The sequence below is a fragment of the Lampetra planeri genome, chromosome 34 (assembly GCF_965212315.1).
Source record: "Lampetra planeri chromosome 34, kcLamPlan1.2.h2, whole genome shotgun sequence".
Taxonomy (NCBI): domain Eukaryota; kingdom Metazoa; phylum Chordata; class Hyperoartia; order Petromyzontiformes; family Petromyzontidae; genus Lampetra; species Lampetra planeri.
In genome coordinates, this window is record NC_136140.1 from 5,531,341 (window position 1) to 5,558,639 (window position 27,299).

The 27,299-nt window shown below is 46.6% G+C and overlaps 1 protein-coding gene across 1 annotated transcript in view; it reads left to right on the forward strand.

Moving 5' to 3' along the window:
- The window catches only part of TEX264 (testis expressed 264, ER-phagy receptor), a 154,245-nt gene that overhangs the window by 112,702 nt on the left and 14,244 nt on the right, over positions 1-27,299 (forward strand). The window contains exon 3 of the mRNA XM_078610581.1: positions 10,493-10,655. Within this exon, the coding sequence (XP_078466707.1) occupies positions 10,493-10,655 (163 nt within the window). The remainder of the gene's footprint in view (positions 1-10,492; positions 10,656-27,299) is intronic.

Genomic DNA, 27,299 nt, shown 5'->3' on the forward strand with positions numbered 1-27,299 from the left:
TTCTCACGACGTTTCGGCCACAACGCAAGCAGCCATCCTCAGGTGGAGAACAGGTCTGTCGAGAAGACAGAGTCTGAATGACAAGCCCCAGGCTTGGAGCGACTATTTAAGCTGGGATGGAGGGGGCGAAGAGCGCCTTGACAAAAGAATTTGCATATCAAGAGGAATTTAGCATATTTATGGGAAATGCAGATATGCGATTAGTACTACTTGTGAAATGCGTAGGGTTACAGCAGCAGAGGTTAGTGTAAATGCGATTGGTATTACCTTAGAGTCGCGGCATCTCTTCAGAAAGGTGAGAGACTCGATTAGCTGAGCCTTCTTATCCCGGAGTTTGTTGAAAGATCTTAAAGTTTTGTGGAATCCCACCCCGTAGTGGCGGTTCAATTTCGATTTGTGCATTACCGTCGATCGGCAATTCGTGCACGGTGGGCTAAGGTGTGGGTACTCCCACCTTTTCCGAGATGTTTGACCACGAGTGTGGGAAGAGTAGGGGACAAAAATACCCCAACGAGAGAGACGGGCTCTCTCCAGAGCTCCGTGTAGCGTGGAGTAGAGGCCTTTCCGCCAGCGGGTGGCCCGCGCAGGCAATTGCTGGGCTGCACCTTTACCTTCTGATAACGAGTTGCGGTGGAATTATTAATCTCCTGGCTATTCCGTGAATGTCACGACTCGGTGGGGGGGGGGGGGCGGCTGGGGGGGGTCATGGTTCGATTTCAAGATTCGTTTTGCGCCTTTTTTTTACATCAATAGCTGCACGGGAGACGTGAACCCATTGCTGTATGTACATTATATTTGTTCAACTTGAACTTCTTTCGCACCGCACGTAGCCAACGGTGCTAATCGGAGGTGAGGGCAAGGACGTTATGTTGCACATACAAATTATACGGATGATTGAAAAACGCACTTGGTTTGTTAGCTCAAGAATGGGTATTGAATTGACGAATCGATGATGCTGTTCCACTCCCAATTCTACCAAACCAAGCCGTGGTTCACGTGACATCATTGACTCAACGAGTTCTATCAAGCAAATTACTTCGGAGAGGGAAATTGATGTTACCCAGACACTGTTTTTTAAATCCCCCCCCGCCTCCTACTTCTCACCATCTCTATCCACTCATTCCTTTTAATAAAAACTTCCGTAATCACTGATTAAAAATTACAGGTCTGTCCCCTGCGGTAATGGGAAAAAGGTTCAGAAACAAGATTCTGTTAATTAAATTTGCTCCCTGGATATATCACGTGGTGGCAGAGGGAAGATTAGAAACAGGGCTGGGCATGCTTGTAGGATAACAGAATTAACCATTTTTACTTGCGATGTAAAGAAAACCCGCAGGTGTAAAAATATATAATGATGCTAATTACAATTTAATTCATCACCTTTTGAAATCGGGCAAAAGCAGCCGTGCGCTCGCCTCCAACCAAGTCACCCTGCATGTGCCCTGTCTTGTCACGCCTCAGAAGCTGAGCAGAGTTTGAGCTCGCTTACGAACTGGATGAGTAATCCACCAGGTCTCGCCTGGTGTTGCAGGTACGGGTTCGGGAGGTGTCACCAGCAGATGGCAGTGTTGAGTGTAATCCCATTCTGGTTTCTGGAGTTATTCCGGCACACCAAATATTTTCTCATGGAATTGGCCAAACATCCCAATGCAGGACCCTCCTGAACAAAAGAGTCGTGACTCAAGTGAGGCTTTTCTGAGCAAGTAATAGTTGGCACCTATTAAGCTCTGGTAAAGAGTTGTGATGATCCCTTCTTGGTATCCCAAATGCTGTTTCAGGTATTCTTCTTCTTGGTTCTTTCGGTAAAGTCACGTAGAAGGGAAATAATAAAATAATAAAAATAAAACATAATAAAATAATTCTCACGACGTTTCAGGTGCTTAAGAGTCACTTGGTTTCTTGGGTTGGTTTATCTGCAGAGTCGTGGACACGGATGTCCCAACGGAGACGTGAATGTACGAGGCCAGAAGAAGGGCAAGTAAAGCAGGGCAGACCGAGCCGCACGCGTAGGAAGCTCCGCTCAGGACAAATGAGGTAGATGGTCCGGGGGTGACCTTCACCGAGACCCCAGGTAGAAACGACTGCCCTGTGATGTCGGCACCGCTAGTCCTGGGAACAATATTTATATCCTGTCGCCTAAGGATTAAGGCAGATTTTGTTGAGCTGGCAGTCCATGTACTTGCAGCCAGACTTGCTGATAAAATCCCCGATTGAGTGACCGGTGCGATTTAAATTCCAAAACACAAGCGGTGTTCAGGCGGTGTTATTGTTCATAGCGCTAGAGCCGGCACTGCTGAGATCCTGAGTTTGAATCGACTTCAGGGCCGTATATATGTTCTTTTTTAAAAAGTGGCTGAAAATTACGAAAATAACTGATTATTTATCGTGATAATGTAAGTTGACTCAAACACGCAAAACCTTGTTTTAAATAAATTATGTTTACTTGGACCTCTGGCTCTGGAGGGAGGCAGAGAGCAGAGAGTCTTCTTGAAACATTATGTAGTTCTATCTTGACTTAAAGCTTTCGTGACTGCAGGGATTCATATTTTTGGTTCTTTCAGTAAGGTCACGTAGAAGGGAAATAATAAAATAATAAACATACAACAATAACATTCTCACGACGTTTCGATCACAACACAAATGATCGTCATCAGGAGGAAAAAAGATGGCGATCGCTTGTGTTGTGATCGAAACGTTCTTAGTTTATATATTTATTTTATTATTAATTTGAACCTATCTATGTGACTTTACCGAAAGACCCAAACACTATCATGTAGTTCTCCCTTCTTCTTCTGCCTATAAAATGCCCTGGTTTTTTGTACCAATCCGAGACCACAGGTCCATGATATGAGGATAAGAACTTAGCGGTGTCACACCATTCCAGGAAAGGCTCAGCTCGTCTTGGTTCCGATGTTTTAATGCCAATGGAAACGCTGCATCACATCGCCTTGCCCGGGTACAAGTGTGCGAGCACGCCTGGACTGTGAGCCCTTTCTGGCCAACGCATGGCCCTGCACGGTGAAGAATATGACATAGTTCTAGATTTGAAGCTTTCGTGACTGCAAGGAATCATCTTCTTAGGTTTTTTCGGTAAAGTCACGTATTTTATTTTATTTTACTTTCTACGTGACTTTACCGAAAAAACCTAAGAAGAATACGACATAGCTGCTGGGTTTTTTTTCTCTTATCTGCAAAAAGGCTCACATAATATGATGAATTTAGCACTTCTGGGAGATAACTACGAGGCGAGTCTCATCGACACAAAGGCACAGATATTCGGAATATTTTGCCACAGTTCCAGGTCATTCCGTTTGTCTCCATGAAGGCTCAGGTCGTAGGCTGAATCGTCTCCCGAACATTTCTGATTTTGCGCGGATCAATTTGAGGCCACTTGATAATCAGAATTCCGGCTAAGAAGTTTGGAGGTTTTTTTTTTTTCTTTCTAAAAAGTGTCGACTGAATGATTTTGTTGTCGGGTGCAAAGACCGATTGCCAGCTTTCCACCCTGCTGCATGATCGAAGTACTTGTGTCGGCGGGGCCCATGGTATCCCCACGCCTTTTTGACTTCCCATTGTGTTTGTAATTGAATTTCCAATTGCGGGTTACGTATTGGTAACCTATGCCTCCGAGCTCATTTATAATTCACAAGACTTCTCCGTAATAGCTGTGAAATTGAATATACATCAGCTCTGCCTGAATAGGAAGTGTACATGTATGGCCGCCGTGTATGTAAATTGAAAAAACTAAACGCTTGAGAATTTGAATGTTTGCAAAACGCAGGTCACAGTTTGACATTGCAACCTAATTGGAGAACTAATATTTCTTTATTTCAGAGGTAAAATGTTAACACCGGATAGTGCAGCATGTGACCTTATTTTATGCGCTTCATTAAACCTAACATTTACTTCTAAAAAAGTAAGTCCTTTTAATTGGGTTTTAGGTCATCACTTTGTATATTTAAAAAAAAAAATTGCCATAGCTCATGTTACAAGTCCAAATGGTATGGTGATTTTTTTGTTTACTATAATAATGATAGCAATGGCCTCTTCTTTAAGCATGTGTACTCCTAAACGATGTGTGAATCTACCGCAAGCTGCATGTCGGCATTCACGTGAAACCAATATTCCCCACTTCACCTCTTAAGAGACCGTGGCATTAGCGTCTGGAAAGTGATCTGCTGGCATCATTGTATTTGACATTTTAAGCCCGAATGGCCCACGTAAGGTGGCGGTAAAGATGCAGCCCTGCAATTGCCTGCTCACACCACTGCTGGCAGAAGGGCCTCCACTAGAGAGAGCCCCACAGAAGTGGATAGCTCAGAGCTGTTTGTGCCACGGTGGCGAGATGTTAACTACCTCGCCTGGTATACAGGAGGCGCGTGGGTTTGATCCCGACACCTGTATATTTGGAGTTTGTTCTTCTTGCGGTGGCGTGGATTTTTCTCCGGGTCTTCCGGTTTTTCCCATCCACGTTGAGAAACGTGCGTTTTAGAGTATTCGGCTGCAACACATTTCCACGTGATAAGCCGCTTCGTTGACCTATCATTTGTTGAAAGGTTCACTTCTGAGAAAGACCTATATAGGGCAGTGAGCCTTACCTGGTCAAATACAAAATAGTTTGTTTTATAGTTTAGTTATCTCTGTTGGGGAGGGAATTGGTTCACGAGACAATGTTAGCACTGGCTTGGAATTGAACTCGGGTTTCCAGGTTCATGCTGCAGTGTGCTCAACACTCAGCATCCCATATTTGACACTTATTAAATTGGGATTACATTTGATACAGTAAATCTAGCTGTGACGGTCCCACCTGATGACGGAGACTTGTGTTGCCTCCGAAACGTCGTGATTTATAACTTTATTTCTATTATTATTTGTATTATTTATTTTTACCTACGTGACTTTACCGAAAAAACCTAAGAGTATGGGATTACATTTGCATAAATATTTTATTCCTTGACTATGGGAAACCGTAATTCCTCGAATTAACATAACGGTCATGGCTTATTATGTTATGGCTCTTGGTGTTAGATACTAACATAAATGACTGCATGTGAAACATTACAGTTGATTTACATTAGATTTGGCAGGCGTAACGGTTCATCCAGCGTATGTAAGTAAATTAACCGTATTCCCTACCCTGCAGACAATTGTTGTGAAGGCAGTAAGGAATTGGTGGGAAAGGAATAAAAAACACATTTACCATTATGAACTATGGCTATTCTAGTACAGACAGCCTGGCTAAATGATTGTGAACTACGGCTAGTCTAGTACATGCAGCCTGGCTATACAATGATGAGCTACTGGCCTTTTGCCTGTTCAAGGGTGGACGTATTGCAGTAAATCTGAAACTTGCAAGCGAACAGCAGAACGTGATGTGATATTAATTGTATCAATTCGTGTGCAATTTGTAAGGCCGCGGTGACACAGACCTATTTAATTTAAAGGTTATAATCCCTTGTTCATCATGACGTCCTTTTTACTTTGATGTCTCAACAGCGTCACGGAGATCACGTGACGTGAGGGTTCTGCCTTTGTAGCGAGGGTTGTAAGTTGACGCCGAGGAGGGGGGAGGAGGCGCCTCGGCCCCCCATGTGGAGTGACGTCAGCCGCTAATTATTATGAAAGTCGGGGGGGTGTCCATTTGGAGGACGTCACCTTATAATGATTATTAATGAGGGAGGGGGGGTCAATGTGGAGGCCGTCACCTGTTCATGATTATTAATGAGGGGGGCGGGCCGACGTGGAGTGACGTCGCGTGCGGGACACACAGACATTTTTGGCTCATTATAGTAGTAAATGGCTAGTCTCGTACGTACAGCCTAGCTGCATTTGCCTGGGATTGTGTTGAATGGAGTCGTCATGAGAGATAAAATGAGCAGTTAACAAGGACTCAGTAACAATCATGATACATTTACAAACATCATGCCATACATGCAATATTGTCTTGATGAGTAAACTCTCCATTTTTCGCCATGGAAGGATTCTGTGGTAGAGGTGGAACCGTGCATCGATTCACTGATGAATATGAATTGCTAAGCTCACAAGACATGCATTGAGTTACGTGTTTAAGAATCAATGTTTTCCTATTCGTATACATTGTATGTAATAGGTTCATGTCACCGCTGCAGCCACTAGGCGCCTTGAGACATTAGTGGAAGTTCCCTTACAAATAAGAGTTGATTAGCACGAAACAATTGTCGGCGCATATTGACGTTCATAATGAAATGTTCATCATCGCATTTGATTACGACATTTCTACTATTGCGATACTGAAGCGGTGTACCATTGTGATACTGAAGAAAGCAGTGTTTCAATTTCGATTTAAAGCTTTCGTGACTGCAGGGATTCATCTTCTTGGTTCTTTCGGTAAAGTCACGTAGAAGGGAAATAATAAAATAAAATAAATAAAACAATAAAATAATTCTCACGACGTTTCGGCCACAACGCAAGCAGCCGTCCTCAGGTGAAGAACAGGTCTGTCGGAAAGACAGCGTCTGCAGTGGTTCATTGAGATTCTGAAGAGGAGAGTTTTCAATCAATTCATCTTGCCATCTAAGGGATGGATCAGAAACACGGACGCTGCCAAAGAGGATGTAACACATGTTGGAGGGCGTGCAAAGAGGCATGGAGAGACACATGCTCTGAATTACACTGAGAGAGAACCAGCCACACGAGCGGCTTGAAAGAGCGCGGTGGAGACGGCGTGGCGAGGCCTTTTTTAATGAGTGGTGGGAAGACGACGGCTGATGATTGCGATGATTAACATTAACCTTGGCAAATAGATATTGCGTAGCATTTGAATGACGCCGAGATAGAGGCAATTACTTGATGGCCAAAGGCAAGGGAAACGATTTATTTTAAAGGCGAATTGGCACTTGAGTTCATTTATATTGATACTGCTGCCCTTGTGAAGACGTGGCTTTCACGGGGGTTTTGGAGTTACATATAAATTGGGCAGCAGGAATAAATGACAGTCATCTCTTTGAGAATTGACGGCCCAGGGCATTTGTCTTGAGCGCTGGTTACCGATCGTGACTCTTCAGTCTCGGCGTTGCTTTTCAAAAGTCCGAAGTGATTTCCTGCTCAAGCATTCGAGACGGTGCTCCTCTTCTATTTTGCAGCTCTGAGCCGCCAGTGTAAATTCCTCATTCCCATGGCGGGGCAAGTCTATCCGTAGGAAAACTCGTGTTAAATTCCCCACGAAGTGGCACATATTTTATTGACACGGGTGGGATGATGGGCTGAATCAGCCCCCAACCAAGATTGAAACTGACAACCTTCTACAACGACTTACTACTTTTATTTCACCAGGTAACGCCCACTGAGCTAGATAACTCTTTTTCTGAAGCGACCTGGTCACAAATGATAGCTCGACGAAGTGGCTTATCACGTGCAAATTTATCGCAGCAAAATACTTTTAAACGCATGTTTCTAAATGTGGATGGAAAAACCGGAAGACCCGGAGAAAAATCCACGTGACCACGGGGAGGGAGAGAGAACGCATAAACTCAAAATATACAGGCGTCAGGGTCGGAAGAACCCATGACCTCCTGCATACCAGGCGAGATGATTAACATTCTGCCACCGTGACATTATTGCGAGCCACTACTACCACCGAGGCACTTGGCCCGATCGGCTTCTCTCACGCAAACCGGATCTGGGTCGATGGCGGCACAGCAGCGTGTCATCGGCGACCGCGCACGCCGTCGCCCCGTCTGCGCGTGGCACTTCGCCGGCGGAGCCCGATCGACCGCCCCGGTGATGTGACGCGAGGACTCGACGAGCGCGCAGCTTTCTACCGCCAGCCGCTTCGATCCAGGGGCCTTGGCTCGAGTGCGTCCTGACGGTTGAACGCCGATGGGAGCTGGCACTGAACGCAACGGCGGGGTCAATCGATTAATGCTTTTGAGATTTTTTTTTTATTTTTTCTTGGGGTGTGAGAAAATGTGAGTAACCAATTCTCTGGCTGCTCGCAGCGGTTCGAGATGCACCGGTAAACGACGGTGCGCCACGCAGGAACCTTTTCGGAGCACCGAGCGTGCACACCGGCACTTTTCTGAACGGTTCCCATTGTACGGTGTTTCACACGGAGGGCAAGCGACAGCCAACGAGGGCTACAGGACGAATAGCTTTCACGACGGGACCCGTGAATTGCGTTATTGCCGACTATCTTTGTGAAACACACGCTCCTAGTGCAATGTCGTCTCCAATTCCTTTAACAGTCGACTCGCTCAAATCTTTCAAACAAATAAATATGTATTCATACTAGACTGGAAATGTTTACTCCTGTTTATACAGCGGCTTGAGATGATGTCACAATTTCTAGACTTTATAATGCAACTTTAAATACGTCATACATATAATAATTATTTAGATTAGTACATAGTCTTAATATGAGGAACTTCTCTATGCTCTGTACAAGAACAGCTATTTGTGTAACATAATGCGGTGGGAACATCAAATAAACACAAGGATACTAGCCACAGTAACCACGTTCACAACAGTAAAATACGGTGTCAAATTAGAATCGGTTAAAATATTTAAACCAAAACACACTCTCTGACTGGATGTATGAGACCTCATAATAAGTGTAGACATTGCTTTAAACACTCAATAACAATTACTTATTACTTGGCAAAGCAGAAAAAAATTGCAGCCTCAGACTTGTTTTGGCAAACTAGTTTCAGCCAAATGATAGCAGGTTGAAAACAACCCAGTAATTTGACACTACGAATTCGTTCTTTTTTTAAATGTATATACTCTGTAAATAGCAATTGAGCACAAGTTATATGTTTGTTAGTGTGTGTGTGTATATATATAGAAAATCTTGCGCACTCTCTGAATTTAATAACCGTCCAATAGCGCTCTAGTGTCTGCGTATAGCTTTGTGGGTGCAATATTGCCACTGGCAAGGGTTGCCATCGTATCATCGGGAAAAGAATATCTCTGTACCGGAGAAGGAAAGAACGACTTGTTAATGGCTTGTATTGCGTGCAGTATTATTATGCAACTGGCAACAAAAACAACAACACTTGACTTTTTGTGACCCGAGGAAGACTCAGATTTCCCAGGGCAGCTACCCTGAACAGGACGACGATCCTGGGAAAAAGTGGGACAGGTGGCCCAACCGGCTTGCCTGCGTGAGGCCGTGGACAAAGTATCGTGTTGTGTGATGCATAGGCTAACCTGAGAACTTATGCAGTCGGATTATGATTGAGCACCCCCTTTACACGTGGCCGTTATTACCAATCGGCCAGCCGGCATGCGCACACACCCGAGACCACAATGGGCCAAAGGGCGTGCGGATCAATCGCTGAGCGCGGCAATTGCCGCCGGTTACTTAACGCTCAATCGCAACGCTTTTGACAGCCGTCACCTCGAGCCCACACCCGCATCTCAGAAAGCCAGAGGCCTTTAAAACCTCCCAAACTTCTCGTAGGTTTCCGAAACTTTTTAAGAGTCCTCTAAGATGACAAGGGCATGGCCACCGCAGTAATTCAGGTGATTTTACACGGCTTTTGGAGGTTGCTGCCATTGACCTGCGTTCCTGGGATGTGTGCCCAATTACTAGCGTAGCCCTTTTCCGACTGTAACACTTGATGCAGGCGTGGTCGGTTGGCGGGCAGCGGGGTGGTTCATAAGTATTTCTGCAGACCCACCGTGCCAGGGATGTGGGTAGTGGGGGTTGTGTTGCAATTCGGAGTTGAGATTGGATTCCGTTTTCATTTCTTCGTCTAGTTTTTACTCGACCCTGTAATGATACCCCCCTCCCTTCCCTTCCACTTCCCACAGTTCAATGAATTGTGATGATTCGAGGTCATAATTCAGGGTGAATATAGGGGCCTGTAGCAGTAGCTGGGGTGGCCTAAACATTCAAGCTACATGAATAAAAATGCATAGAATCTTACACACATGGTTCATTTCAGCACGTTGGAATAAATGTCAATCAATTTTGATGAATCGGTTGGATTGTTTTACCCCTATGTTGTACTTTTTCGTTTGTATTGTTTCTCATTTGTTCAGTCTAATTTGTACAGGTTTCATTCCATTAATGCCAGTGTAAATATTTGCTTAAATAAGTAAATTATCAATGTCCATGCATACATCGATGTATATATTGTGAGTGGAGGTATAACGACGTATAGGTCAATCAATGTTATATTCTTAAGCCTTCTGATATATGCATCAAATCGCTGATGAAAGAACACATCTTCATGGTTTGTATACATTGTTTTTAACAGGTTCATATGATCCCTGCAGCCACGAGTGGCTGCTATATTCGCTGCAATAAAAAAAAAGTTTTTAAAATGAATTTTAACGCCGACCCTTGACAAATCACGGATTCTCCAGGATGGGCGAGTCGAGATACACCTCCGGTCGTGGCCGTACGAACCTGTACTCATTCGACGAATCGACGCGTCGCGTGGCATGGCCAGTGGTCACGGTGCAGCGATGTGAACACGCGTGTCCGCATGTGCGTGTCCGCGTGCAGGAGCGCAAGCTGTGCGCGCACCCCTGGGTGGAGATCTACTGGGACGATGTCATCCACTACTTCTGCCCGCTGGCCAAGCAGGTGCAGTTCTACGTGCCCGAGATGGAGGAGGCAGCGCGGCAGCAGCGCGAGGAGGCGCCGCGCGCATCCGACGAGGCCACGGGTACGCGGCGGCGGTGCGAGTGTGAAAGGCGGCGCGTGCGCTCCGTTTGTGTGGCCTGATTTGTTTTTTTTTATCTATCTTCGGCCCACGAATTATACCATGAGACGAAGAATCGTATCAGACCTCCCGCGGAGTAGTGCAGCTGCCCGTTTTGTCAGAAGAATGGCCCGCGGAAACGGATACCACAGAGCTACCTCTTGAGATGACTAGAAGCGACCTCTGGTCCACACAGTAGGGGGACAACACTTTTGCCACCCACTCTGCCAATGAGAGTCATGTACATCGCACCACAGACAAACCAATAAAGGATTGAATTGTCAATTTTGTCCAGAATGTACACAGATATGGGCAGTGGCATTGAAAATCGGTGTACTTAGTTGAATATAGATTGGCTTGGGGTTTTATGATTATCACGTCCTTGGATGGATAGTCGAACAGACGGATGGACTGAAGTAATATTCCCCGACGGTAGCGATAAATAACCAACCGGCGCCCTTGACAATGGGTGCAGCCTTGGCATGCGGTGGTCACTTCGCTGACCCCAAATGAACGATGGTTATGGGGCCGAGTTGACCCTGGCGGGGACTTCAACTCGTGAACTCGCGGTTAGCAGCCCTGCCGAGCACCGCGAAGCGGCAAGGCGAAGCGGACAGTGATTCATGCCGTGGCAGCGCTGCTCATTTTCCCCGGCTATTGTTGGTCAAGAACGTGGCTCGGTTACTCTCGCTTCCCTGAGACATCAGGCTTTGCTTTTCAGTGCACTTGGCAAAATAACAAGTGATTTACAGCAGCTCCGAGGTCAAAAAAGACGAACTTAGAAAACATTATTTTTTTAACAGCCGAGTCTAGCCTTTCTCAGTGGCCTGAGAAATAGTTTTCATGCCGCGTTTGTCGTGCTTTGCGGCTGGCTCCGTGTTGTAATGCTTAGAACACCGGAGCTGCAATGCATCGGATGGACTCTTCGCGTAATGGCTTTCCGCGCCGCGTGCGGAGTATTTTACAAATGCGTTTCGCTGTCTGCCGCCGCGCCGTCGGGTCGGGTCCGTAACTCGCGCGGCCCCCTCGTGGTTAATTTTGCGGAAAATTAAAGGGGGTGGGGGGGGGGGAGGAAATGGGGGGGGGGGGGGTGTGGGCGCCGTACAACCTGTGACAATGTTTCATCTCCGGACTTTGCGTTCCCGGTGGCATCGATTCGCAGTGCGAGTGGCGAGTTCCACATCGGTGCTTCCCAGCGCCACGGGGGGGGGGGGGGGGGGGTCTCCAGCCGGAGAATAAGCGCCAGACGTCCAGACGGGATGACTACGGCGCGGGAGTATAGCTGCTGCGTTCACGCTTGTGTCGTGATTTTTGTGGAGCACCGAGAGCTCCCTGTGAGTTTTCTGGGCCCACGAGCCTTTCGTTGAATACACGTTGAGATGTTACGTTGTCTTGGACGGGTAGCATGCGCGGTGCCGCAGCTCTTGGCACACTGCGCCGCAAACTGGAGTTTAATTGCCAGCCACGGCTAACATCAGTTAGCGAGAGTGATATCTTGCACCGGTGCTGTCCTTTCTCCGTCACCAACCTCACACTGACTAGTGTGGTCAAGTGTGGTTGAACCACCCCTCACTACTGGCATCGCATGCGGTAACTGTTATCTAAATAAATTGCACTTATACGTGGCCTGGGTTCGATTCCCAGGCCATTGGTGGTGAGTGGTATCTGAACTGGTGCTGCCCCAAACACTTCCCCCACAACCCACGTTGACCATCGTGGTGAAGTATGGCCAAACGGCCTCCGTGACAACGCAGCGTGGGGGGGGGAGGTCTTCATCCAGCAGTGGATTGGCAAAGGGCTTTAAATAATTCAAACGTAAAAGTGAGTTCTAAGTTCAGGAATTGTCCGGCGGCGTTTTTATTCTGTGAGCGTTACGTTAAAAAAAAAGAATGGCTAAGAGTGATCAATTGAAATTCAGCCTGCGAATCTTCGCCGTCAGTGGCGAAGGGGACGTGAAAGATTGCCGTCTTGATTCATGTAATGGTCTGGGCTCCAGCCAGATCATTAATCACAGCGTTGACAAAAGGCCCCACTTAATGTTCATAAATACATCAGCACACGGTTCATACGCCTACTTATTGGAATACGCCAGTGAAAAATAGCATTTAATTCCTGAGTGACACCGGTAGCCTTCTAATGGCAATTAGCTTAGGTGGTAGCGTGACTGCAGAGGTTTTTTTCCAAGTAGTTTACAATTGCGTTATAAGCTTCCTGCCTCTTAAGTTGTATTGTTTATTTACGAGTCAATTACTTTGTGCCCAACACCTTCACACTACCGGCTGCAGATTATTACATCCTCAACAAAATAAATATTGCCTCGCATATGTCACACTGTACTTCCACAGATTTTTGCACGGACTTATAGCAAAGGCTCATATTTTTCTTTGAGCTTTAAGTATTACGATATATTTCATGCTCTCAGGGCCATCTGTAGAGGGTGTGCGAGGCTCGGGGCACATCACGCCGTGTGGGCCTCCCCTCCCGACGCCTTCAAACTAAACCGGAAGTGTTTACGTTTGGCACCGTGACTTGGAAGCACCCCCCCCCCCCCCCCCGAAGTGCGGGGCCCGGGGCAGTTGCCCTGATTGGCCATGTACCCTGGGGAACGGCTCAGGTCACGCGAATGACAAATTGGCTTCCCACTCGCACAAGTGTGCGTTTGAAACTGCTTGTTTTATAGCTTTTAACCAGTGGTGGAAATTCCATATTCTTATGGCAGGGGGAAAATGTATCAAACAAGCAATCACTGTGGACTTTCAACCGAGTGGTTTTCTTTATTGACAGCCAAAAGGATGAAGCGCTAAGTTGATCCTTTACCACGATTTGAACTTAACCCCCATCCGATTATGAGCAGCACACTAACCATTGCACCACTAAATGACAGAGTAATGCATTCATGTAATTGTGTGATCCACTGCATACCATCATAACTCACCAGAAGGATTCATCATCATGGTTTATTAATTATTCTGTGCCTCCCATGCAGTATGTCAAATTAAAACCCTCATTGGCCTTTAGGAGCCACTGTCTGATTGTTTAATGTCATATATTTATCTTGTAACATTGTGATCTCTGCACAACAAACTCAAATCAAAGAAAGTGAAGAAAGTTAATTTGTGATTTTTCAATGATTGGTGATGCCCGGCTTTGTGACAATGGGAGATAGCTATTTTAAGATTAAGAAAATCTAGTTGCCTGAAATTATCTCTGCAACTTTAGGAGCCCTATTTCGACAAACTCAATTTTGTGGATCAAAATTAAGTTTGCCGTGGACATATTTAAAACCAGAAATTGCCTCTTCGACCGAATTGGGGCCACATTACACGTAACACGATCACAGCACGCATCACGCTGTCCATTTTATAATTTAATACACACGTTCTATTTTAAAGGCACTCACGGGGAAGGTCTTCACTGGTTGACTCGCACGCCCCCTCTCCATTCTACATTGCACAGCTGTCCTAACTTTCCCGCTCAAGGGGGTTTGCATGCAGAAGGGTGCTGGTGCAGGCCATGCTTGATCCTACTGGGCCAAACGGCCGCCCCCTAAACGCTTCCAGTAAATGCATCGCGGCACTCGCTAGTTACTTCGGAGCCTCATTCTGCTACTCTGCTCACGACTACGGAAACACCGATATCTATTTTGGGAAGGGGACCTTGTTAAACAGTCTGAGCCCTCTGCGTAGCGTGGGCATGAGAGACAGAATGTGCCTCTGCTGCGACTGCGTACGGTTTCTCTGCCGCGCCGTACAGTTCTCCGATGTCCTCTCGGGTTCTTACCGCGTGTTGTCCGGGTACGATGTCCAAAGTTTAGCTTCGTGTGCCCGGGGCTACCTTCAGTAAGCGTCGGACATCACGCCGAAAACAGAATGTGGTACAACCAGAACACGCATTGGAGTGCAATGAGCTTAACAAATTTTTACTTTTACGGATAAAAAATCCGAGTTCCTTGGTGCTGAATTATTATAATTTAGACCAACTGCAGGACGATTTGCACCTCGGGCGATTCATTTATGGACATTGCGCACATTTGGTTAATTAGCAATTTAAATAGCGAGCAAAGGAATTGTATGTATCGCAGGCCATATACTAGTATGGCCAGAATATTGAAGACGCCCCATTCCATCCATCATTGCATGTTCTGTGATGGTAGGAACACATCCGTGATGGATTTGGAGGGGGGAAATGAGAAATTAAATTTTGACATATTGGTGACAGTCACTCAACAATAGCTCAGCATAATGGGAGGCCTTTGAACATGGCTAAAGGGTCCAGTAGCAGTCACATTGTTTTACCCTTATATTTTACTCGGAAGCATTGTTGTCAGTTCATAAGAGTCTGTAGCCAGCGACATGTCCACATGTTAAACGGCGAGCACCAAAAATCGTGTCGGGGAAAAGCAGACGTGACCCACGGAAATAACTCGAGCCTTCTGACTTTCTCCACAATTCCAAATAATGACCACTGCTCAAGTCACACATCCAGAAATGAACCAGAATATAACCCAATGAATGTGCCACTTGCGACAGTAAAACCGACAGATGTTATCATTTCCTGAGCCTATGACCAAATCAGCTGCAATGTTCCCGACCTCATTAGGGTCCTGGAAAGTCCTTGGATGGGCGATCAACAGTCACAGCGGGTGTCATGGGCTGCTGTGATGCTGAGCTGTGGACAGCACAGGGCAGTACAGCAACATCCATCATGACACTGCATCGTTTTAATTCTGACGTCTGTGCCTCCCGCTCTCAGCAGCCTGCACTGACCAATGTGGTAGAGTATAGGGTAATAACTCCCATGACCCCCCACTCAGCAGTGTTTTGACAAAGGGTCTGTACATGTACATATCTCCATGGTGTTTGGTCTTACAATGAAATAACAGTTGATGTTGACCCTACGGGGGCCTGCATCTGATGATTATTGTGAGACAGCGGTGATTGGAATAGGACAAATGTTAGACGTACGCTGGATACATTTCCTTTAGATTTAATCTGAAGCTTATAAGACCATTAGGCTTCTCTTTCATAGCACAGTCGCTGCTCTTTACAACTCCTTGCTCAGCCGCGTGACAATGTTTTGCCTTCCAAGCAATATCAGTGCATCATTGCGGAATGATTGATGACTCTCAAATTTCGTTCCGCGTCGGAGAGAGCGGCGACGGCACAGTGGTTAGCGCACCGCACCGAACCTGGTGTCCCTGAGTTGTGATTCCCAGCCACGGATAGCGTGAGATGGGCGAGTAACATCTGAACAAGTCCTGAGCCCCCCCCCACCTCCTCTACAAACCTGCACCTATTGGAGTGAATTGCAGCATTAATAGAGGCCGAATGTAATGGCATTCTACATTTTAAAAGTAGGTTAATTGTTGAAGCAGTATTCTAATGCACTATTGGAGGTGACCGGGTGGCTTGGCAAAGGTGGGGGGGGTGTGGATAATCCCATGTGACAACAGTGACCTGGCACCACCCGCCCCATACTTGGACATCTGTGAAAAAATAAAGCTTCATAGCTCATCGCATTCCTCCGGTCTAAATAAAGATTCTGATTCTAATATTCTGGATTTTGAGTCCAGGCAGCCATCCGTTATTAAACTGTGGGGATCTCTCCCAAGTGTAGTACCTTGATGGTCTCAGCCCCAGTCACCAAATCGTAAAAAAAATAATCTAATTCAGCATATTCCGTTTGTGGAAATTAAACCTTTTAACGAAAAAATGTGTTGTATTGACATGTGATTAACATGCCTTGCGGGGAATAAAAAAACAAAGTGTGTGAAATCAAGGCTAGAATTCTATGCTGGCGGAACACGTGATGTGCATATTTTTAAAGAGCACATCTTGAAAGCAGACTAGAACAAGGTATATATATATTCCTTTGTCGGTGAATCACACTGAGGTGTAAAAGGAAATTCCACTCTAGCCAAGAGCTGGAATTATTCCACTGTGAAGTGGCAGATCTGAAAAATGTCAAAAAAAGGTAAAGTGTGAAAGACAACCTTTGTATGTTTTTTTTTGCCTCTTCGCCAATTTTATTCCAATTTGCGCAACCAGCATCAGCTCTTGAGATGAAGACACTTCCACTCAGAACTCTGTAGCTCGCAGTGCATCACCCCGTGTCAATGAACGACCCTGGACGATGACATCAGAGAACTACTCCTGAGATCTACAGCTGATAACCCAGTGTAATCACAGGTGGCTGTCTGGCTTTGAACACCAGAATATCAGTGGTGCTGGGCTACACGCTCTGACCTCTGAGCCACCCAGCTACTATCGTGGCTATTTATACACATGTCACTATAACTATGCACCTTCTGAGCAATAACCACATTGCAGTATCATGCGATATTCTCAACACGCAACATGTAAGCATATCCCCGAATTAGGGAACCATAATACCCTCCTTCTGATCAGTAATGGGAGTGAAATTTTACCTTAAGGAGAATCCATGCATTAGCCCGATGTTCGGTCAATACTATGGGCCCTTAATGAGAAAGGAATCACCTGAAAGCGCCGCTCATTCGCCGGCCGAACGATCAATAAATATTGGCCACTGGGAGAGACCATGCTGGAAAATCCAACCCAAATCCTCTGCTCCCACTGGAAATTTCATCATCTTTCTCTCCAGGGGAAGAGCAGGAAATGCCCTCAGCTTTCACATCCAGGGTCTTGTTTTGTCAAGGCCGTGCAGTGGACATTTACTGCTTAAGGTTGGAAAGAGTCGCTCTGAAATTCACAGTGCCAGTGTTTTGTAATGTTCACAGATAGATGGCCTATATGTATAAGCAGGTAAGACCCCGTTGAGAAGTAGACGGGCCTGAGCAGGACATGTCCTTTGAGGGGACGATGGCCTGTGCCGGTCAAGGTTAACAACGGAGTCGGAGCCAAAGGAGGGAACCGATCAGAGTGGACTTAAACGGCGGAGATGGAGCGATGAAATCGGCTCGTGGTGTGCAGCTGCTTAGAGGATTGTTACATCGCAGGATCGTGAGAGGTGGCAGCAGCCTTGGGGAAGGACTTCATCCAGAAGTGTATATGCCTTGGCTGATGATCATCATGATGATGAGGATTGACACCTGAATGCGAAGAATATCTTTGAAAGTACTTACATTCATAATTTACCAGTAGTGAATCCAGCTGCACGTTTACAAACCAACCGTTACGACAACGATTAAATTATTTCTTGAGAACAAGACACAATATCGCCGAGGCAGGGAGAGGAATTATGCGGACGACGCTATAGTGCAGCTTAGCGCAGCCTCTGGATCTTTCACTTTCTACCCTGGCATTCACATAAAGCCTGGATAATGTCACCAAACAACTGAGCAACGCTCTCATTCCAGCCTTTAGCAGGCAGAGTATTTTTAACAACAGAGCAGAGTTAATGTTGTGAAGTCCCAAGGGTCTTCAGGGCGCTTAGATCTCTTTGGCTCGTGGTCATTCTTGATCTTTTATCAATTTGATGGCGACTATAAACATGTAAAAAAATATGAACAAGAAAGGCGCTACATTGCTTTATTTTTGGCAGGGAGTGTATGTATTTGTTCTTTTCGTCTGCTTTTGTTCAATAATTGCGTCACGCTGGTGCCAGTTACGATGCAACAAATATAATCCGATCAAAAATTGTAATTCTCGGATAACTAACACTTAATTCAACATAAAGTTTCTCAGCTTCTGTGCAAAAAAAATATCTGCTCTCACTCTTTCGAGGAAACATGAAATATGTTGTTGTGTCCTATGAATAGACCGCCCCTGCCAGAGTAACAAGGAATTTCCACCACTATCTCAGCGCTGTAAGCAGCAGATGAGTGCCTGTCTCAGCGCTCATTTGAGTCGAATATCACGGATTTTTAAAAATATATATACTGCCAGTCTTTTTCATCTTCTTGGTTCTTTCGGTAAAGTCACGTAGAAGGGAAGTAATAAAATAATAAAAATAAAACATAATAAAATAATTCTCACGACGTTTCGGCCACAACGCAAGCAGCCGTCCTCAGGTGAAGAACAGGTCTGTCGAGAAGAACAGGTCTGTCTGTCTTCTAAAGAAGAACAGGTCTGTCTGTCTTCTCGACAGACCTGTTCTCCACCTGAGGACGTCTGCTTGTGTTGTGGCCGAAACGTCGTGAGAATTATTTTATTATGTTTTATTTTTATTATTTTATTATTTCCCTTCTACGTGACTTTACCGAAAGAACCAAGAAGATGAATCCCTGCAGTCACGAAAGCTTTAAATCGCCAGTCTTTTGTCAACATTCACAGACGTAACGAGTTTATCCTGCAGGCGCTGCATTGCGTGTTAGAGCGACATTAACTTAAATGGCCAATGCAACCTTCGGTTATCCCAGTGGCGTTGTTTTAATCCCACACACTCACCCCCCACGCAGCCTGTGTGACCGAAGAGGTGCAAAAATTTCGAACTGCTTCAGTTGGCAATTTACACACACACACAGAGCCCTTCAGGATCATCACAACACATGCATCTCGCGCATGCTGTGGCCTGTCCAGCCGACATGAATGTGTACGTTCAGCCCAGTGATGATTACCATTCCCTTCAGTTCTAAATAAAGCTGTAAATATCTAAGCTTGTGATTAATATATGTTTACCGAGACAAAGATTCCACGTATAGCCTTAACAGACTGTTGGGGCAAATGTAGGCTGGCGAGCTTCTATGAAGGCCGGCACACGCGGGGGTGGGTGGCCAACACCGTGCCCGAATATATGTTTAAAATATGTATCAAATATATAGACGCAATAAGGTACCTTCAAGAACAAAACAATATACTGAGCATTCTGTGCATGGCAAGATGACATCACAAATCTCGGCCATGTTCAGCACACAGCCTTATTGATAGCCCAACAGCTGTTTCAGCCGGAAATATACACACCGCTGAATGTACAAAGAGGTGCTTGCAGGACCAAAACAAAAACACGAATCTCTCTGTGTTCTGTGCACGTCGAGAGGACATTTTACCATTTCTGTGCACATGTGCACATGCATGACGACAATGATGATGATAGCCACCACCTTGCTTCAGTTGGCTTTTTTACTTGATGGATACCTGCCCCGCAGTCCATCATAGGGCCCGGCGAGAGAAGCCAACGGCTGTAATCACGGACGACGCTCTGCGGCTGGGAGGGATTTTGCGCGAGCGTTCCATCCCTCCCCACCCCCCCACCACCCACCACCTTCTCGCGTTCCGCGGTGCGCCTCCCGTTATGAAATGAAAACCCGCGGGTGGTGAGAGAATAATGTTGCCATACCTGTTGTCGACTTTCAAAAGCAATGATGTGCACTCGCTCGCCGTCCTCGCCGTTCGTGACGAGCGGACGGCCGGAATCCGTGGGACGGCGCCGGCGGGCGAAGAGTCGTCTCGTGCGGGCGCCAAAACGACGCACGTGAAATATGTCGGCCGCTCGAGAGGCAATTGGATCGCAATTAAAATAGGAAACGAAGCAAAGTGGCTCGATCAATGGTGGTTTCATCCCTAACCACGCCGCCTTATTACCTAAAGAACAAAAACGCTTTCAATAACGTTTCAACTTGCCACAGAAGCAAAGTGCGATTCGTAGCCGATTTTTATGTGTGTGACCGGTGGAATGAGACGATGACGTTAATTTGCTTTCGATAGAGAATCCCCGTTCTGACGGGGAATCTCTAAGCACTCCACATGCGATGAGCGACTTATTGATGATTGCTGCGTGTATCCCAATTGAGTAGTTTGCGGGCAATTTTTTGTTTGTTCGAATTTGACTTGTGAAGGGGTTTCCCGCCTTTGAGAGGCCACCATTTATGGAGGTGGCCCAAGTAATTGACCACAAAAGCAGTCGTCAACTTTTCTGGCGATTCATCGATTTAACCAACTAAAATCGCTCGCAGTTCTAGAATGTACCGATTACATGTTACGTGGAAAGAGTCAGTCCTGCCTGTTTCACTTCAGCAAATGCAGGCACTTGCCCTCACCCTTCATAGAGCAGTAAGTTACAGTGTGTGTGTGCGCGCGTTTGTATATGTACGTGCGTGCTCACAATCGGAGCGACAGAGGGCACAGGAGCGGCGCTCACAACAACGAGCGGAGCGCCAGGCGGCTGAAATGTAGCAAGTTAGCGCAGTAGGGGAGCACAGGTGGTGCATCTGCCAGTCTTCTCAGTCGTCAACCCATGGCACCTGGGTCTGTTCCGTGACATTCTGCTAGTGAGCCTTTGACACTTCAAAGGCTCTTCAAAGGCTCTTCTCAAGGTGCACCTTGCCTGGCACAAGCACTGTGGTGATGTCACCACCATTTAGTGGCGATTGGCAGCTGTTGTGGTTTTGTTGGACTCACAAACATTAGCTTGTTTGAAAATAAAACATTTCATTTTAGAATTTTGCGTGCGTTTTTTTGAGTGCAATTTGGGCTTCGTGCTGCCAGTTTTTTAAGGACACATCACACAATTACTACGTACACCCCCCCCACACCCAGCAATCACACATTCCTGATTTCTTTTTGCTTTAATCGTTGTGCAGAAGGCCGTTCATTCAAAAAACTAACTCCTTTGTGGACATCACCATCGGACCGTCTAAAAATACATCCCGACCATTGCCATCACGGATCACGTTAGCTCCATTTCAGAGGTTTTTTTTTTTTGCCAAACCCGTCGGGAGAGGGGGGTGCAGGGGGGGGTCCCTGCCTCATGCACTGTTAAAAGACTGACATACTCCTCGGCAGAAGCACAGCCAGCCCTTAACACTTCCACCTACTGTGGGAATTTCTTTTCCTCGCCCTGAGGCTCGTGCCAAATTATTTTGCTGTCATTTCAGCCGTACGGGGGGAGGGGGGGGCAAACAGCAGCGGTGTTTTTCTAGAAACCCCCGTTTGCAGGCGCACGTTACGCCCGCTGCATTTCTCGTCTCCACCGCCCGCCAGCTAAATCGGAGGCTCAAATTATAGAACGGACGCACGGGGAGACTCGCGCACGTGGGCAACCCATCCTGAATTTCGCCGTGAATTTGCCGAGGATCTGCGGCTCTTGGGGGGGGGTTAACAGTGTTCGGTTGTCCGCGAGGGTTCGGATGTCCAGTTGCAGCCCTTTGTTAAAATATTTATGAAGCAACCTCCTCCCCCCCACACACCATGCCTCGCCACAAGGATTTGCTGGCGGCCACGCCGACATAATGGGAGTGGTGTTTGCTTCGATAAATTCTTGAACCTCATCAAAGAGGGCTTATTGTGACGTTTTATATGCTCATTAATTTTTTTTCACAAGTAAACATCTGAAGCAGGAGAAAAACAATGTTTAATTCCACATGTCTGCATGTACTATGTGTCATTTTACGATGTAACTTTTTTTTTCAGACAGCTTCAGTTTTAGGCGGTTCCCATTTGGTGCGAAATAGTAAATTCCAGCCCTTTGTCAATCCACTGCTGGATGAAGGCCTTCCCCACCCCGTGGGGGAGCTGCATATATTTATATTTTTCAAAAATATTTCGGTGAAAAACTCTGAATCACTTTTGAGTAAAAAATTGGGGTGTGGCCAATGCTGACCAAGCTGAGGCCATCAAGCTGGGCTTAATTACCCAATACTTTAAACAAATTTAAGCACAGGTGGCTGATGTGCCCGGGTTCAAAGCCAAGATCTCAGCGACGCTGGCTCCGTGCACTGATCTCTGATCCACCCGGCCACTCTCACAACCAATAGAGCTTGTTGCCAACATCAGTCAAGTCAAAGACAAAAATCTTAACAGACTGTTGGAGCAAGCGCTGTTAGCGAGCACTTACAAAGGCCGGCACAGCAATTGTGGGAGTGAGTGGCCAGCACCACGCCTGACCGCCTTTGTCTCCCCAGTGCTAATGTTTACACACCACACGAGGTACTGATTTGAGGCTGAGTCGATCTAAGGGAGGGCCAGGACCAGTTCAGATAACTGTCACACTGGTAGTGGCTCTGAGCAGGAATCGAACTCGGGCCGCCGGGTTTGTAGCGCAGCACGCTAACCCCCCGCCACACTACCGCTCCCGACACAAGAACATACACACATATACACACACATTGGCGTGATTTCTTTACGAGCAACTCGTGCTACTTGTATTAATATCCTCACTGCCGGAGAGATATTTGCTGTGCAGTATTGTCTGCATGTGATGCTCATGGTCGACAGAGATAGGGGGGCTTAATGTCCTCGCTGTGCCCATCAATCTTGCATGCTGGATGCACAGGGTTAGTGGCTTTGCGAGATCTCGGCAGGAGACGCCGGGGATAGGGTACCCAGTTCGCAGTAATCAATAACGACACTCCAAACACCCAGCACGTACCGTAATTATCCCACTAACTGTGCACCCTCAAATAAGCGTTAAGTGCACGCAGCTTGATTTTAAACACCCGTTGCTCGCTCGTTTGCTTCCGCAAAACTGCATTCCTTCGCGTTACGACGCAGTAACACTTTTATAACTGACAGTTAAACACGATCAAAATTGCATGAACTCTGGGCTACAGAGCACAAGGGGTTAGGCAGAATGGTTTTCATAGCGGAATTGAAATCTACTCCCACCAGGCTTCCTCTTGCCAGTTTGAATCAGTTATCATAGCTCTCTCCGTTGTGTGATCATGTACCGCGTGTTGTCTGGCACGGTGTCCTGCATTTTACTCCGCGTGCTGGGAGCTTGTTCGGGAAGCTGAGCGGTCCCTGCACGTGAAGCGAACACGTCAGACACCTTCTCGAACAATCCGCAACACAACCCTGACAGCGTGTCCGCCACAACCGCACAAACCCTCCACGGCAGTGCCAGTTGCCGTTGTTCCTGCAATATTGTTACAAAGTTAGGCATCATTCGATGGTACGAATTGATGATCGTAATGCACATCCTACGTGGGTTAAAAACTTAAAAACACTCCGGCTCATAATTACCATGATGCAGAACTCCGCGATTCTCTCCCAGTGGGAAATCATCCTTTGATGCAGATGGGGAATAGTGATTACAACTTGATTGGAAGGAATTAGGCAGCCGCTAAAATGTTTATTAAGGCGCGTGTAAAACTCTTGTGCGGCGCTGTCCCCACAGTGATTCGGTTCGCGGATAACGTCGATGGGATGCGGCAGTCATCACGCCCACCGGCAGCCACGGGTGCTGCCGATTCCGTCAAAAGTGCCATGCGCCAAAAGCCAAGGAATCGTTGCATTTATCCGGTGAAAACTCCAGAAGTTCAGATAGCCACACAAAGACAATGAGCACGGTTGGTTCCGTACGGTGCGACAGAATTTCGGCGGACATGCATGCGTGCGTACGAGCCACCGTGACCCACAAAAAAGTGAAAGCGACGTGGAAGAAAAATTGACAGCCGCCGCAACAAACTTCGGGGCTGCGTAAAGGGACACGTGCATAGAGGTGGTAACGGGCGCTTTAAAAAAGAAAATCTCTCGAGAGAACGGCAGTCGATGGGGAGTGCATAGTGCGCTGTGCCATAAGGGAATTCAACCACATTTAGCTTGGGTAACTATACTAGGCTTGAAAAAGTAAGAATTGGTTTTACCCTTTCTGGCAATAAAACAGGTGTTAAGATGTTCAAACACCAGATAGAAACCGTTTGCAAGGAATCAAGTTCGCATTTACCACACGTACTTGTGGTGAACATGCAAACAAACATGCTCTGACAATATATGACATTGTGTTTGAAACAGGCTTACACCAGAGACGGCCTTCTTTCGGGCCTCGTCTCACCAGTGTGAGACCAGAGAACGGCAGAAAGGTTGAAACCTATTCTTCTTTTTTCATACTTTGATACTGGCATAAGAGGTCCCATTTTGTTATACTCGGCTTCCTTGGGTTGGGTTGTCGGGGGAAAAACTCCCTTCCCGTGGGCACCGAGGTGCGATACCCCTGGCTCGCCAGCAGAATGCAGTCCAGCAAAGTGTGGACCGATATCGTTCGTACCTTCTGCGTGGGATAAAGTATTGCCCCCCCCTTCTCCCTCGCAACGCGTGGGTTTTCTCTGGGTGCTTCGGTTTCTTCTCGATTGTATAAACACTTGCTAATTCATCTTCTTGGTTCTTTCGGTAAAGTCACGTAGAAGGGAAGTAATAAAATAATAAAATAAAAACATAATAAAATAATGTTTTATTTTTATAAAAAATAAAAATAATAAAATAATGTTGTTTTTTTTTCTACGTGACTTTACCGAAAGAACCAAGAAGATGAATCCCTGCAGTCAAGAAAGCTTTAAATCGAAACTTGCTAATTCGTTGAAAATATTTTTATAGGGATTGCATCGACGGGGGGGACTGGGGGGGGGGGCAGACGCATCTCATTGCTGCCGCGTGGCACTCCCGTTTGGTTGCTCTTCATCTGTTGGAATAAAGCGTCGCCCCCTCTTTGTGATCCCACAAACGTCGGCCCCGTACTTTACGGAATACCGCAGCTTGCTCAGGACGGGCGCACGCGTGCCGTTTGTCAGCGGCGCGAGGGAGCTTGATGCTCGACTCGACAACTCGCTAAACATGAACCCTGACCCCGCAAGGCATGCTGCTCAAGACTACCTGCCCATTGGCGTATCAGCCGTCGCCGCTGACCCTGCCGCTGCGGCACAGTTGCGGTTGGCAGCCCTTGCTGGACGGATGTGGCCTTCGTGTTCGATTACGCTGGGATCTGGGTACGGGATCTGGGTACGGGATTTGTGTGCAAGGCGCACGCTCGTTAATCCCTGAAACTTACATCCGTTGAGGAACTCTGATCGGTACTTTGGCCGCACAGCCCATCGGGGTTTTGAGATGCTCGGTTATTTTTGAAACTAATGAGGTGTTCATAATTGATTGCTTTAAATGCGTACGCTTTTTTTTTCCTATCTTGGAACCCATCGCTGCTACCAGTCGGTGATAAATTATTTCTCGCCCTGCTGCTATTTTTGGAATGAAATTCTGCCACTATTTAATGACTTCTGCATGCAAATGTATCACTTTTTTTTTGTCAAGCAAAAATCATTGTATAAGTGCCAATTATACCTTTGAAAATCATATGCAAAGCCCTGTGGAAGGAAAATTAATCCGGAGAAACGTGTGACACGCGTATGCGTGGAATAAGTACTGTTCATTATTTTTTCCATTTATTGTTCGTGGCAGTTCGAGCATCTTATTGTGGAAACACCCGTTGACTGTGTCGCTGAAAATCCATGTTTCCAGTTGTGAAAAACACAAGGGAATTTCGCACGCGACACACATAACCGCGAGCACAAATTAAAATTTCCAGTGCCGGGGCTACCAGAATGCCTTTGAGCAGGACATCAATTTTTGACACAAATTTCTTTCATAACATCAAAGGGCACATGTAAATAAGACTGGGACTTCACATCCTGGAAAATCCCTCTTTAAATATTCAATCGTTTTCTTGCCGAGAGAAATCCCGACAGGTGGGTCACATCAAGCATCTCTTGCCCACCGGCCGCCAACCCCACTGCTGTAAACACCTCGCCACTGTACTCCACCGCCCTTCCTCCTCCCCCCCCAGCAAAGTGAAAAGCCCGCCTTGCTAAGCCGAACACCCCCTCCGAATATGTCAAAAATTCATGCCGCCCTGGACTCGCAGCGCATTAAACCTTCATGCGCGGAAAGCACCCACGCCGGTGCTCATGCCTGCGCTGTCTTTTTCGCTCACCCGTAAAGATGCAGATGCTTGCAGATGCACGTCGGGCACAGTCTTGCACAACCCCGAGCATTGGTCACTGACGAACCTCAATCGCACTGGCGGGGCCATTTACGAAACCGGCTTGGCCTTGCGGCTCACGTGCATAGGTTTGAGCCCGTGCGGTTGTAAGTGGGGGGAGTCACCAATGCTGTTGCAATAACAAAAGAGAATCGAGTGTAAATGGGCTGCACACGTGATGAGAACGACTGACGGGAGAAATTCATCACCAGGCCTTTAATCCAGACCCATGCCGTAGGCCCATGACAGGTCTACCAAGACTGCACCAATCTTGGGTTTTTTCCGGCGTCTGGCCTTGATGATGTGCGTTGCAGGGGCCAAGACTTGGTCGCAGCAACTACGTTTAGGCCAGGATCGCGTTTGTTCTGCGGGGGTCACTGCTTCGATGAGAGGGCTGCTTCTCTCGAGCATGATGCATTCCAGGAGTTTGTAGGTCATGTACAGAGATTATATCAGCCTATAGCTTCCCCGGGTTATCGATCGGTTTTGCCCAGTTTGAAGATGGCACTAACTGTTGCCTCGCGCCATGCCTTTGTGATGGATCCGGATTCCATGGTTTTGGTGTAGAGTTTTGCCAACCACTGAAGGCCCTCAGGGCCTATTTGATGGAGAAATTCTGAGGGGATACCATCTCCACAGGCCGTCTTCCCTTCTTCATTGCGGCTAAACTGGTTGGTAACGGATATGAACTGGGTAACGACAGTGGTGGATTCTGGTAGTAGTAGTAGTACTCAGTTCTCTGCCCTGCGATGTAAAGATTTTGAGCGTGATATAATTCATCGAATCAAATCGATTCATATGCTCACAGTACGTGCATGGGATCCGGCAAGTAAGAATGTATCATTCACACTTTGTGAAGATTAGATGCAAACCATATGCAAATATTACCTTTTGGCTAATGGAACATGTGAGAAAGAACGAAACAGACTGTACAGGGCAGAAATT